The sequence below is a fragment of the Nyctereutes procyonoides genome, unplaced genomic scaffold, assembly GCF_905146905.1.
Source record: "Nyctereutes procyonoides isolate TBG_1078 unplaced genomic scaffold, NYPRO_anot_genome, whole genome shotgun sequence".
Lineage (NCBI taxonomy): Eukaryota > Metazoa > Chordata > Mammalia > Carnivora > Canidae > Nyctereutes > Nyctereutes procyonoides.
The window spans coordinates 43053832-43067425 of NW_026575052.1; the positions used below are offsets into that span (position 1 = coordinate 43053832).

Here is a 13594-nt window from a genome sequence, read left to right on the forward strand (position 1 = left end):
GTGAAATTGCTCAATCATACAGTAATTCTAGGTTTAATTTTCTGAGGAATTGCTGTTTCCTACAGTAGTTCCTCTTTATTTCCCCATAAGCAATGTACAAAGGTTCTAATCTCTTCACATTCTAGCTAACATTTGCTATCTATCTATCTATCTATCTATCTATCTATCTATCTATCTATCCTCTGATTAAAGACAGCCCAGTGCGTGTGAAGTGGTACTTCATTGTGGTTTGGATTTGCATTTCCCTAATGTATGTCCTAATTTCTTTTTTCTTTCTTTCTTTCTTTCTTTCTTTCTTTCTTTCTTTCTTTCTTTCTTTCTTTCTTTCTTTCTTCTTTCTTTCTTTCTTTTTCTTTCTTTCTTCTTTTTCTTTCTTTTTTTTGTATGTCCTAATTTCTAATGGCTGCAGAGTACTCCCTTTTAAGGATGTCACATAGTCTACTTAGTTGATTCTCCGCTGGTAAACATTGAGACGTTCCCATCTTTTTCCCTCTATAAACATATAGACTGCAGTAACACCTCCATGTTCTCTCCTGCGAGTGTGGACTGTGGAGTCAAACATGAGATTAGGGTATAGCATCTCCACTTACTCATTGTGTGGTCTTAAGCAATTCACTTAACCTCTAAACCTCAGTTTCTTCATTGGTAAGTGGGAATGAATAACAGACCTGCTTCACAGGTGTTTCTGAAGATTAAATATGAATGTATGTAGACCTTTTAACATATGGGTTCATATTGCGGTAAGCGCTCAACAGATTTTGGTTTTGTTCATCTTTGCTCATATTTTTTATTTCTTCCTTAAATTCTTAGAAGTGACATTACTGGGTCAGTAGAGGTTATACACATATTTGAAGGCTTTTGACACACATTGCTAAATTGTCCTTTCTAAATATTAACGTATGCTCTACCAGCAATGTATGCCAGTGTTTGTTTCTAAAACCTTCAATCTTGGGGCTTTTCATAAAAAAAAAATCATCGCTAGCATTTGGTTATTGTTTTAGATCAGCATTCCTTTGATTACTAGTGAGGTTGAATATTTGGGGGGCATTTATACATTTCTTTTGTGAATTGTCTCTTTAGGTCTTATACCCTATTTTTTTTTCTATTTGGCTTGTACATTTTTTTCCTACTTGGCTTGTGTTCTAAGAGTCTTTTACATAAGATATTAACCTAACATTCCTAATATTTTATTAAAAATATAATATATTTCCAATTTGTCATTTGCATTTCAGTTTCACTTAGATACATGGCCTGATTCACCATTTTAGGATCTGTAAATACCAAACTCCTAAGGTTTCTTGGAGGGAATGAGATGAATGTTGAACAACTTGAGCCTCAGTTATCTCAATTGTGAAATGAAAAGTTTGGACTAGAAAATTGCTGTTTACTTCCAGATTTGCAATTTTGTGATTTTATATAAACATTTTGTATGTTTAATATATAGCATTATTTCAACTTCATATTTTATATTGATACGTAATTGTAATAACAACCATAAACATAATTACTCCATAAGCTGCCTTTATATGTCTTGAGACCCTTGAACAGAGAGGCTTTAAGTGTATACACACACACATACACAAACACACATTTATATTTGTATAAAATAACGTTCAGATCACAAAAATTAAAAATCTGATATATAATTTGTTTTATACAGGATGAGTTGTTTATAATTCTCCTTTAAGGAATACTTACTTTTGCATCACTGAGGACACTATAAATTACAACTTTTTTTTCTTGTTAAATAGATATTTGATGAAATGAAGACTACATATTCTAGCTTCAAGAGCAATTTTGTGAAGAGGCTGTCGGCGGAGGTTCCCGTTGCCAGTAGCCCAATTGCCACCAGATGGCGGCAAAACCAAGCTCGGAATCCGGCTGCCTGCTCCTTTGGGGAAGAGTTTTCAACCACTTACTTCCCAGAAGCATCTGGATCCGTGCTGGAGAAAACACCGGAGAAAGAGACTTTGGTTCTCGGTGAGGTAATAGAAATTCCACAGACTATTTAAAAAATGTTAATGAAATATAAATTCCTGAGAGAATCTTTGTGTCGTAGAACTATCCAGTATCACATTAATCAAGGGCTTTCCTTTTTTTCTTACTTTGAATAAGAAATTTCCAAGGTGGTGGCAGGAGCAAGATATGAAACAGAAACAAAAGACAGTATGTTGTATTTCAGGTGCATTTGTGAGATTTGCATTTGTGCATGATTCTTTTTGTAAAGATTATAAATGTATATAAAAGATTTTTCAGTGGTCCCTTGGGCCCTCTGATGAACACGTGATATGAACAAATACGTAGTTTTAGAGGATGACTTGACAGGGTTTTCTGGTAGCTAAAGTCTGGTAAAGGGCTTTCTCAATCTTGAGAAGAGGACAGATATGAATAATAATGATGCAAATAATATTGATTCTGTTATTACTTTAATTTAGAAAGGATTTCACTGATGTGATCTCAAAGTATCTTTACAACATCTTTCTATAAAAGGGAGAGGGAGAGGCAAAGTAATTTGCTCATGATCATAGAGTGGATACCAATGATTATGAAAGCAAGCATCCCACGGTGATTTCCTGGCAGGATGATCATACCCTGGGCAAATCAGATATCTTTGCTTCATCATCTTAAACTAAGGAACTGTTTGTATCTATTCTTCAAATGTGCAAATGTGTTCTTTCCATGCAGAGATTAAGTATTTCTGCTGATGCTGCAGTGAGAGTCAGGTCTTCGATCTTGGCATTTGCTACAGAGGCCACTGAGGCAATGCTCACTTACCACCATGGCGTTCTGGATAAGGCTGTCTCTCCCTCTTTTACTCACCTCTCCCAAATTTTGGAGAGATGAGGGCCTGTGTCTTCACATTCTATTGTGAAAGGTGCAAGGGGTTGACCACTAACCAAACTGATTATCTTGTTTTGAAAAACAAAAGCTAAATATTTTTCTTGCAGGATCCTACCAAGAACCACTGAAAACCCCCATCAAAGGAAGTTTTGAAACAAATAACTCTGCCCTCCATTTTTGCAAGGCACCTCATGCATTGGATAGAGGCTGGAATGAAAACATTGCCTCAAAAGGCCAGGTAGGTAAAGAAAGAAAACTGAAAATCTCATATCCTGAGAAGCTCCAGACAAATAAGTCCCAAATGTGAGAAAGGAGCTGGCTTAGCTGCTCTTACAAATCAGTAAGAAAATGAGTGAGTGAAGGACATGAATAGGGGCACTTTGTAAAAGAAATATAATATCTAACAAATATACAAATCTAGTTAGTATCAATCAAAAAAAGTGAAAATGAGACATCAAAAAGGTAAACATTAAGATGACATGGTGCTATACAGAGAAAACCCTAAAGACTCCATCAAAAGACAACTAGAACTGATAATAAGTCAATTAAGTAAAGCTGCAGGATACAAAGTGAGTATATAGAAATCTGCTGCATTTCTTTTGGAATCTGCTGCATTTCTATCTAATAATAATTAAGCAGCAGAAAGAGAAATTAAGAACACAATCCTATTTACAGTTGCACCAAAAACAGTAAGAGACCCAGGAATAAACTTAATTAAGGAGGTAAAAGACCTGTACTCTGAAAACTATAAAACACTGTTGAAAGAAATTAAAGATGACACAAACATGGGGCAGCCCTGGTGGCTCAGCGATTTAGCACCGCCTTTGGCCCAGGGTGTGATCCTGGAGACCTGGGATAGAGTCCCATGTCGGGCTCCCTGCATGGAGCCTGCTTCTCCCTCTACTTGTGTCTCTGCCTCTCACTCTCTCCCTCTGTGTCTCACATTAATAAATAAATAAAATCTTTTTTAAAAAAGATGATACAAACAAAAAGATATTCCATGTTCATGGATTGGAAGAACAAATCTTGTCAAAATGTCTATACCACCCAAAGCAATTTCCAGATTTAATACAATCTCTATCAAAAGCCCAACAGCATTTTTCACAGAACTAGAACAATCTTAAAATTTGTGTGAAACCACAAAAGACTGAATATAAACTTGAAAAAGAAGAACAAAACTGGAGGTATCAAAATCCCTACAAATCTGTAGAAATCAGAACAATAGGGTACTGGCACAGATATATACACATAGATCAATGGAACAGAATAGAATCCAGAAAGAACCCCATGGTCATATGGTCAATTAGTCTTAGACAATGGAGGCAAGAATATGCAATGGGAAAAAGAAAGCCTTTTCAACAAATGATTTTGGGAAAACTGGACGACTACGTGCAAAAGAATGAAACTGGACCACTTTTTTTACACCATACACAAAATAACCTCAAAATGGATTAGAGACCTAAATGTGATTTCTGAAACCATAAAATTCCTAGAAGAAACCATAGGCAATAATCTCTTTGACATCAGCTGTAGAAACATTTTTAAAGATATGTTTCCTCTGTCAAGGGAAACAAAAGGAAAATCAAATTATTGGGGCTACACCAAAATAAACACCTTTTGCACAGTGAAGGAAACCATCAACAAGACCAAAAGGCAAAAAAACCAAAACAACAACAACAACAAAACAAAACACCAAAAGGCAGCCTATCAAATGGGAAAAGATATTTGCAAAATATATATCTGATAAGGGATTGGTATCCAAAATTCATAAAGATCTGATGTGACTCAACACCAAAACCCAAGTAATCCTATTAAATGGGTAGAAGACATGAACAGAAATTTTTCCAAAGGAGCCTTACAGCTGGCCAATAGACATATGAAAGCATCCTCAACATCACTTAACATCAGGAAATGCAAATGAAAACCACAGTGAGATTTCACTCCAGCTTGTCAGGACAGCTAAAATCAAGATAAAAAAATAACAAGTCTTGGCAAGAATGTGAACCAAAAAGAGCCCTAATGCCCTGTTGGTGGGAATGCAAGCTGGTGCAGCCACTGTGGAAAACAGTAAATGGATGTTCTTCAAAAAATTAAAAATAGAATTAACCTATGATCCAGTCATTCTCCTACTGGGTATTTACCCAAAGAAAGCAAAAACACTAATTTGAAAACATATATGCACCTGTATGTTTATGGCAGCATTATTTACAATAGCCAAGATATGGAAACAATGCAAGTATCCACTGATAGATGAATGGATAAAGAGGATGTGGTATGCATCTACACATATAAATAAATGAATATGTACATATACATACAGTGGAATATTACTCCTCCATAAAAAAGAATGACATAAAAAAAAGAATGACATCCTGCCATTTGCAACAACACAGATGCACCTAGAGTGTATTATGCTGAGTGAAAGAAAGGCAAATATCATATGATTTCACTTATATGTGGAATTTAAGAAATAAAACAAATGAACAAAGAAAAAAGAGAGCATAAAAGAACAGATTCTTAAATATAGAGCACAAACACCGTTACCAGAGGGACGGTGGGTGGGGGATGGATGAAATAGGTGAAGGGGATTAGGAGTACCTTTATGATGGGCACTGTGTAACGTATAGAATTGTTGAATCATTATATTGTACATCTGAAACTCTTAGAAAACTATATGTTAATTTTACTTGAGTTAAAAATAATAAAGATTTTTTAAAGAGGTAAAGATTAAAAATATAATGAAATTATACATACTATGGTATGCTTCCCCTCAGCCAAAAGATTTCTTGTATAATCATTTCCAGTTATACAGTGACTTGGTCTGCCCTCTGGGGTTTCCAGGATAAGTTAAATTCTTTGTCTATAAGATGGCCATTTTTTTCCTCTAAGATTTATTGATCTATTTTGGAGTGTGCAAGTGAGGGGAGAGGCAGAGGGAGAGGGGGAGAAAGAATCCCAAGTAGACTCCCCACTGAGTGTAGAGCCCTGTGAAGCTCCATGTGGAGCTCTACGTGGGGCTCTGTCCCAGGATCCTGAGGTCATGATCTGAGCTGAAATTAAGAGTCAGACACTCAACCAGCCGAGTCACTCAGGTGCCCCTGTAAGGTTTTGCTACTGTTGTTTGTTTCTTGACTAAGTTAATTTAGTTCTTTTAAGTATCTCATTTATTATGATTTTAAGATCTTAGAGGAGTCTGACCTAAATTCCTCGGGCACATTAAGTATCACTAGCATGTTTTTGGGTTTATCAAGTTCAATGAATAGCTTCTGAAGGAATCAAGGCTTCTTTTAGAAAGCTTAAATGGAAAGTAATAAATTCTCAGTTTGGGCAGTTACTTATTTAGTATGTGCTTCCAGTGTTTGATATCTATCTATCTATCTATCTATCTATCTATCTATCTATCTATCTAGATATAGATATAATAATTATATAGATATATTTATATGTATATATATCTTACTAGAGGAAAAATACTGTGAATGTAAAATTTAATTATTTGAAACCATATACAAAAGGTTTGAAAATAAACCTCTTAGAGCAGGTCTTTTGCCTAGTGCTTTATTGTTGGTTAGGGGTTTAGAGGTGCAGATGGCCAGGGAGTTCTATATCATTAGGGACATGTTGACCTTACACCCAGGCCATGTAATCAGTGCCACTGCCTTTCCACACTCTACTTCTTGCAGACTAGAGTTTTTATTGCCTTATCCTCACAACTTCCCTTTTCTTTAGGCTCTATAGTAACTGGAGGTGGCTCTGTCTGTGTGGTCACAATGGTGTTGGAAAGTTACCATTGTTGCAGCAATTGTTATCCAGCCAGAGCATTGTCCCAGCTTCACTGAAGAACCTGGGAAGGAGATAATGGACACTGTTTCACTATTTTATATAAAACATTTGTCGTCATGACTAGTTAGAAGTCAAACAGCATTAGGATTGGTGCAGATACGAAGTGAGGTCTTTCACATTGACAGTAAATGTGAGTCTCCATGTGATCCTCAGAGGTCCTGCAGAGGGAGTTTCTACAACAAGGACCTGCATAGTTGTGTAGATGTTCAAAATTATTCTGTATAGTCAGATCTATGCCAAGTTGTTCAGTAAAGTAGTTAGTAGATCTTACCGAGGGAAGAGCACCCTTGGGTACATCAAACCAAAGCACTCTGTGCTGGGCAATTCCTTGGTCAGCTTTGTGCTAATAATGGGATTCTGAAGAATTAACTCTATGAAGAGTTCCATTGATTTTAAGAATATTATTTTATACCAGTAGTTCCCAACTGGGGGTTATTTTGCTCCCCAGGGGACATTTGACAATATCTGTAGACATTTTTGATTATCCCATCTAGTAGATACAGTCTGAGATGCTGCTATACATCCTATAATGCACAGAACAGCCCCCACAATAATGGATTATCAGTTGCCAAATGCCAGTGATCCTAAAAATGGGAAACCCTGCTTATACTTGATTGTCCTATTTTGAATACCTAAAAACCCATGATTCACTTACTGGCAATGACATAATATCTGGGAAGAAAACTAAAAATCTCAAAATGATGCCTGTGAAAGGGAATGCTGTATGAATTATGGTGATCCAATGACTGTTTTATATGTAAGATTAAATATATTATCATGTAGGAGAAAAAAAAAGGAATTGTCTCCACTTTATTTACTAAAATGTTTTTAGAAAATTCCAACAAGCACTTTTCTTTATACTTACTATTAATTTTCTTATCTGTTCTTGTTTGAGGTTTGATGTAAGCATGTCAGAAGTGCTTTTTATATACTGGCCCAAAGGGACAGCAATCAGATTTTTGTGTTCATGGGAACCAAGGCAAATTATTTAAGATCTTGTGATTTGATGTTCCCATTTCTTTTTTTAAAAGATTTTAAAAATTTATTCATGAGAGATACAGAGAGAGGAAGAGACATAGGCAGAGGGAGAAGCAGGCTCCCTAAGGGGAGCCAGATGCAGGACTTGATCCCAGGAACCTGGGATCATGACCTGAGCCAAAGGCAGACGCTCAACCGCTGAGCCACTGAGGTGCCCCTGTACATGTATGTTTCTAAAGAAGTATTTATTTGCTTGTTTACAGAAATGCCTAAACCAACTATTTTTGACCCAGAAGGTGGTTCAGTGGGTTAGTGGGCAAATGCAACTCTGTGAGCCATCCCAATGTGTCTGGAAAGGTATGGTCCAAAGATTTTCTGTTTGTCCTTCTTTCTTACCCTTCTCTCTCCCTGCCTCCTTCATTTCTTCCTTATCTTAGAATATATTATTGGAATATATTATTTTTATATATATTAGACTAATCAACATAATTATGAATTTAGAGAATTCTCCGCCTTACCTGTTCCCCTCCCCAAGTCTCATTTCCTAGAGGCAATCATCCCTAACTAACAGCTCTTCCCCCTAGTATTTACATCTATTTTCTAAGTAATATTTGTAAACTGCTCTTTCTTGAGATTTTAGACTTTATCATAACTTTCTGGCATAGTAGATAAGAACTTTGTTCTTCTGCCTCATTCACCTCCTTCAATCTACTTAGATCACACTTCTAAAAATTAATGAACCCTTCACGTGGCTGAAAATTTGTGTATAACTCTGACTTCCCCAAAACTTAACTGCTCATAGCCTACTGTTGCCTGGAGGCCTTCACAATAATATAAACAGTTGATTTACACATATTTTGTATGTGATATGTATTATATACTATATTCTTACGATAAAGTAAGCTAGAAAAAAGAAACTGTTATTAGGAAAATTATAAGGAAGAGAAAATACATTTACAGTACTGTATTTTTTTAAAAGATTTTATTTATTTATTCATGAGAAACACACACACACACACACAGAGAGAGAGAGAGAGAGAGAGAGAGAGAGAGAGAGAGAGAGAGAGAGAGGCAGAGCACAGGCAGAGGGAGACGCAGGCTCCATGCAGGGAGCCCGACGTGGGACTCGATCCTGGGACTCCAGGATCATGCCCTGGGCTGAAGGCAGGCGCTAAACCCACTGAGCCACTCAGGGATCCCACTGTGTGGTATTTATAAAAAAAAATCCCCACATGTAAGTGGACCCATGCAGTTCAAACCCATGTTGTTCAAGGGCCAACTGTATTAGCTTCACTGTGTAAAGCAGTGATCCAATATTGGTATATATTGCAAAATAATCACCACAGTACTCCAGTTAACATTCATTACAATTCATAGTTACAGAATTTCTTTTCTTGTGATGAGAACTTTTAAGATCTATGCACTTAGTAATTTTCAAATATGCAGTCCAGGATGAACTATAATTGCCATGCTGTACATTACATCTCCAAGACTTATTTTGTAACTGGAAGTTTGTACTTGTTTTTTTAAAAAACCCTTATTGGTAGTGCTTGAGTGTTTCTAGAAACCTTTAAATTTTGCCCACAACTGCAGGTCTTTGTGGCTAACACCAAGGCTGTGAATAACGATCTACTTCTGGGTATAGCACTGTGAAGTTCTTACACTTTTTATCAGAAGGCATGTGGTCATAGAGACCTCAAATTACCTGGGTGGGCTCAGAGCCTATTAATTTATGTCATCTTGGTTTGTTCCATCACAAGCCAAGTAGTTGGACAGATGAAAAGGTGGTGGCCTGTGGTTTAGACCTAGGTGGGTCTTTTGATGAGAATTAAAACTGAACCCAAGATAGGACCTTGAGCTCAGATAGTCACAGGTAAAACTAGCCAGAAGTAATTCTGTGTGCTCTGGTAAAGAAACAATGAGACAAACAGCCAAAATAAATGAATCAACAAATACTTATTGACAAAGACTCAGAGTAGGGCTTATGCCTATCAGTTAATTGTTGATGTGCAGACAAATGGATATGCAAAAATTACTTTGATTTTAAAATATCAAGGGATGGAATAAATATTCAAAGCATGATAGAGTGTTTCTGTATACTTCCCACAAGATGGTCGTTACATTTAGGTCTGGCATTCATGTGTTTTTTGTTAAAAAAATGCCATGAAATATTTTTAAAATTTTTGTTTAAATTAATCCAGAAGCTGTTTTTTCCTTCCCTTCTCCTGCAACTTGTAATTCAGTTTTATCACAATGACTACTTTCTTTTTCACTTTGTTATGTCTTAATGCCTGCAAGGATAAATACTATGCTTCCAAGATAATAAAGATAAAGATATCTTTATAGGCTGCAGAAATGGAGTTGGAGATGAATCCTTCCATCTTAAAAGATTCGGTGATATAGACTATTCCATACTCCAACCAGAAGTGAAGATTCATCTTTCTGGTCTTCGAAATGACTATTGTAAGTTATTGTTTAGATCATGAATTGAAAAGTTGGAGTGACAAAATGTATCCTGTGCTGTGGCATAAACTTGAAATTTGCTTCTGGAAGAACCTAATTGGCCCTTGTGCCTCATGTCCCAAAGCTGAACCATCCAAATGTGGTTAATGTAGTTTGGCCTTTCCTTGTGCAAATTTCATGTTTGGAATGGGTATTGTTGGTGTTGGTGGGGTATGAGAAAAAATATATTTATGAATTTTACTGTATTAGAATGAACTGTGAGAATGGGGCCTACTCTTAGGCATATATTTCAAATATGGATAAATCTAATCAGTCAAACAGCCATATTGTGTCTTCTTGTTATGTGCTTAGTTTATAATCTAGTTTGGGAAGACAGGACTAACTCACATGGAACTTCTACCATTATGCCAGTATAGGATACAAATAATGAATTATGGGGTAAAAGGAATTACAATGACTATGAGTTCAATGATCTTTGGATCTTTGTCTAAAAAGACTTTGTGGAGATAGTAAGACTTCAGCTGGGTCTCGAAAAATGAGTAGGATTTAGAGGGATGGAGGCGAGAAGATAGAGTGTTTTCAGCAATGTTAACAGTGAGCAAAGGCAGGCTGTTGGTAATTAATGATAATATTACTGAAGAAGATACAATGGGAGACTGGTGAATAGGGTGGTAGATGGAAATTTTGCAATTACATAGGTCCCCTCAACCCCCTAACTTTTTTAGGTTACTGCAGTTGTTATATATTTTACATCTACGTATATTGAAAACTCTACCATTATAAGTTTTACTCTAAAAAGCCATATATATATGTATTTTAAATAAAAGAGGAAAAAATGGTCTTCATAATTACTCAAATATTTACCAATTCCACTCTTCTTTTTCATTCCTGATGATCCAAATTTCCCTCTCATATAGTTTCCCTTCAGCCTGGAAAGCTTCTTTTGGCATATTTCAGATCAGATCAGTTGGTAAAGACTTCTCTTATACTTAATTTTTGCTTAATATAGATTTCTGGGTTGCTAGATTTTTTTTCTTTCAGCATTTTAGAGATACTGTAATGACTTCTGGCCTCCATAGTTTCTGGTGAGAGCTCTGGTGAGAGCTCAGTTTCTAGGGTCATTTGAAGACTTGCTCTCTTGCTTCCAAGATCTGACTCTTTTTTTTTTTTTTTAAGATTTTATTTATTTTGTTATTCATGAGAAACACACATACAGAGAGAGAGGCAGAGACACAGGCAGAGGGAGAAGCAGCCTCCATGCAGGGAGCCCGACGCAGGACTCGATCCTGGGTCTCCAGGATCAGGCCCGGCCCTAAACTGCTGAGCCACCCGGGCTGCCCTCAAGATCTTACTCTTATTACACATGTTAGATCTTTGGATATTATTCCAAAAGTCCCTGAGATTTTGCTCATTTCTTTTTTATTTTTTTCCCTACACGTTCTTCAGATTGGATCATTTCTGTTGATTTATATTGGAATTCAATGACTCTTTCCTCTGTCATTTCCGTTCACTATTTAGGCCATCCAGATTTTTCAGATATTGATTTTTCAGTTTAGAAATTTCCATTTATTGTTTTTATGGCTTATATTTTTATTTTAAATATTTTTTAAAAATTTATTTATGAGACAGAGAGAGAGAGAGAGAGAGAGAGAGAGAGAGAGAGGCAGAGACACAGGCAGAGGGAGAAGCAGGCTCCATGTAGGGAGCCCGACGTGGGACTTGATCCCGGGTCTCCAGGATCAGGCCCTGGGCTGAAGGCAGTGCTAAACTGCTGAGCCACCTGGGCTGCCCTGTTTTTATGGCTTCTATTTTAGTTTTATTTTTTATAGTTTCTATTATCTTTACATAGAAAGCAGTTTCTTTTTTTCCATTCTGCTGATATTTTCTCTTTTCATTCAAGTATGTTCTTTCTTTACCTCATGGAGAATATTCTTTCTATTCTGTTTATATATTTTATTATAGCTGCTTTAGCATCTTGTTTTTGATAATTTCTATACTTAAGTCATCTTGGGGTTCTTGTCTATTAATTATGTTTTCCTTATGTCCAGTAATCTTGAATTGTGTACTGGACAATATGGATATTATGTGATAATAATTCAGGGTCCTGCAGAGAATGTTGCCATTTTTGTCTTAGGTTTATACCTTAAGGTTTGTCTTGCCTTTTATGGGTGATGTTTTGAGTCTCAGATCAGTTTCTTCAGCCTCAACTATGCTGATTTGGGTCTATCCCTCATATATACGGATTAGAGTCTAGGCTGAGACCTAAATGGATTCTTCAAATCTCAGTTCAGTTTTCAAAGCCGTTGCCAAGCTTATTTGAGTTTTCCTTGCACTAACATGATTTCAGGGTAAGGCTGAGATGTGTGTGGATTCACACATTCACAATTAGGGAATGCCTTTCTGTGGCTCTCTCCCCTCCAGGATTTTCTCCACATACTTTGGTCACCTCAGACTCCTTTCCCTGGCTCCTCTCACCAGAAAGATGGTGAGCTTTCCATCAGAGTTTTAGCTGCTGGTGCTATTCCATGATTGGGGCCTACCCTCTGACAAAACCATGTGAGAAAAAAAGTGAGAAACTCACCCCTGGGCAGGCTGCTTCTTCTGGTTTTGACTCCCTTACTTAGTTTAATTGCTTTTGCTTATTTTCCATTTCTCAGGTTTTTAATTTTTAAAAATATTTTGTTCAGAGTTCGTAGTTGTCATTAGTGGGAAAGGTGGGTTATAGGTTAGCTTAGACCACTGTAGGGGAACTAGTGTGCTTCATAGTTTTGTATTGATATGTGTCAATCAGGATAAGAGATTTTTGTCTTCCAAGAAATAAGATAGAGTTATATGTCAACTATATTTCAATTAAAGAAATAAGGTAGGATACATTTTAATATGTGGTCACACAAATATGGTTTGGTTTCTTTTGGCAGTCAAAGAGTTCTTTTTATTTATTTATTTATTTATGATAGTCACAGAGAGAGAGAGAGAGAGAGAGAGAGAGAGAGAGAGAGAGGCAGAGACACAGGCAGAGGGAGAAGCAGGCTCCATGCACCGGGAGCCCGACGTGGGATTCGATCCTGGGTCTCCAGGATCGCGCCCTGGGCCAAAGGCAGGCGCCAAACCACTGTGCCACCCAGGGATCCCTCAAAGAGTTCTTATAAGTTGAAGCTGGAGAGTACTGCCAGGAACTTCCAGGTATCACATATAAGTCACTGACTACTTTTTCTAGATATTCCATAGTTGGGTGTATTTTGGTTTGAAATGATAGTGGCATCTTTCATATGGATATTGTGGGTTTAAAGATGTCTCCCTAACAGTTATGTGCTTTTCCCCTATATTTATTGCAGTATTATTTACAATAACCAAATTATGAAAGTAGCCCAAATGTCCATCAATAGATGAATGGATAAAAAAGATGTGAAATAAAAAAAAAAGATGTGGAATCGGGGTTCCTGGGAGGCTCAGTTGTTAAGCATCTGAC

At 36.7% G+C, this 13594-nt stretch overlaps 1 protein-coding gene across 3 annotated transcripts in view; it reads left to right on the forward strand.

Annotated features, from left to right (window-relative positions):
* CDC20B (cell division cycle 20B) overlaps positions 1-13594 on the forward strand; it is a 44670-nt gene that overhangs the window by 18674 nt on the left and 12402 nt on the right. For all 3 annotated transcript variants that reach the window (XM_055332872.1, XM_055332873.1, XM_055332874.1), the window contains exons 3-6: positions 1752-1980; positions 2949-3079; positions 7926-8019; positions 10009-10125. In XM_055332872.1, the coding sequence (XP_055188847.1) occupies positions 1752-1980; positions 2949-3079; positions 7926-8019; positions 10009-10125 (571 nt within the window). The remainder of the gene's footprint in view (positions 1-1751; positions 1981-2948; positions 3080-7925; positions 8020-10008; positions 10126-13594) is intronic.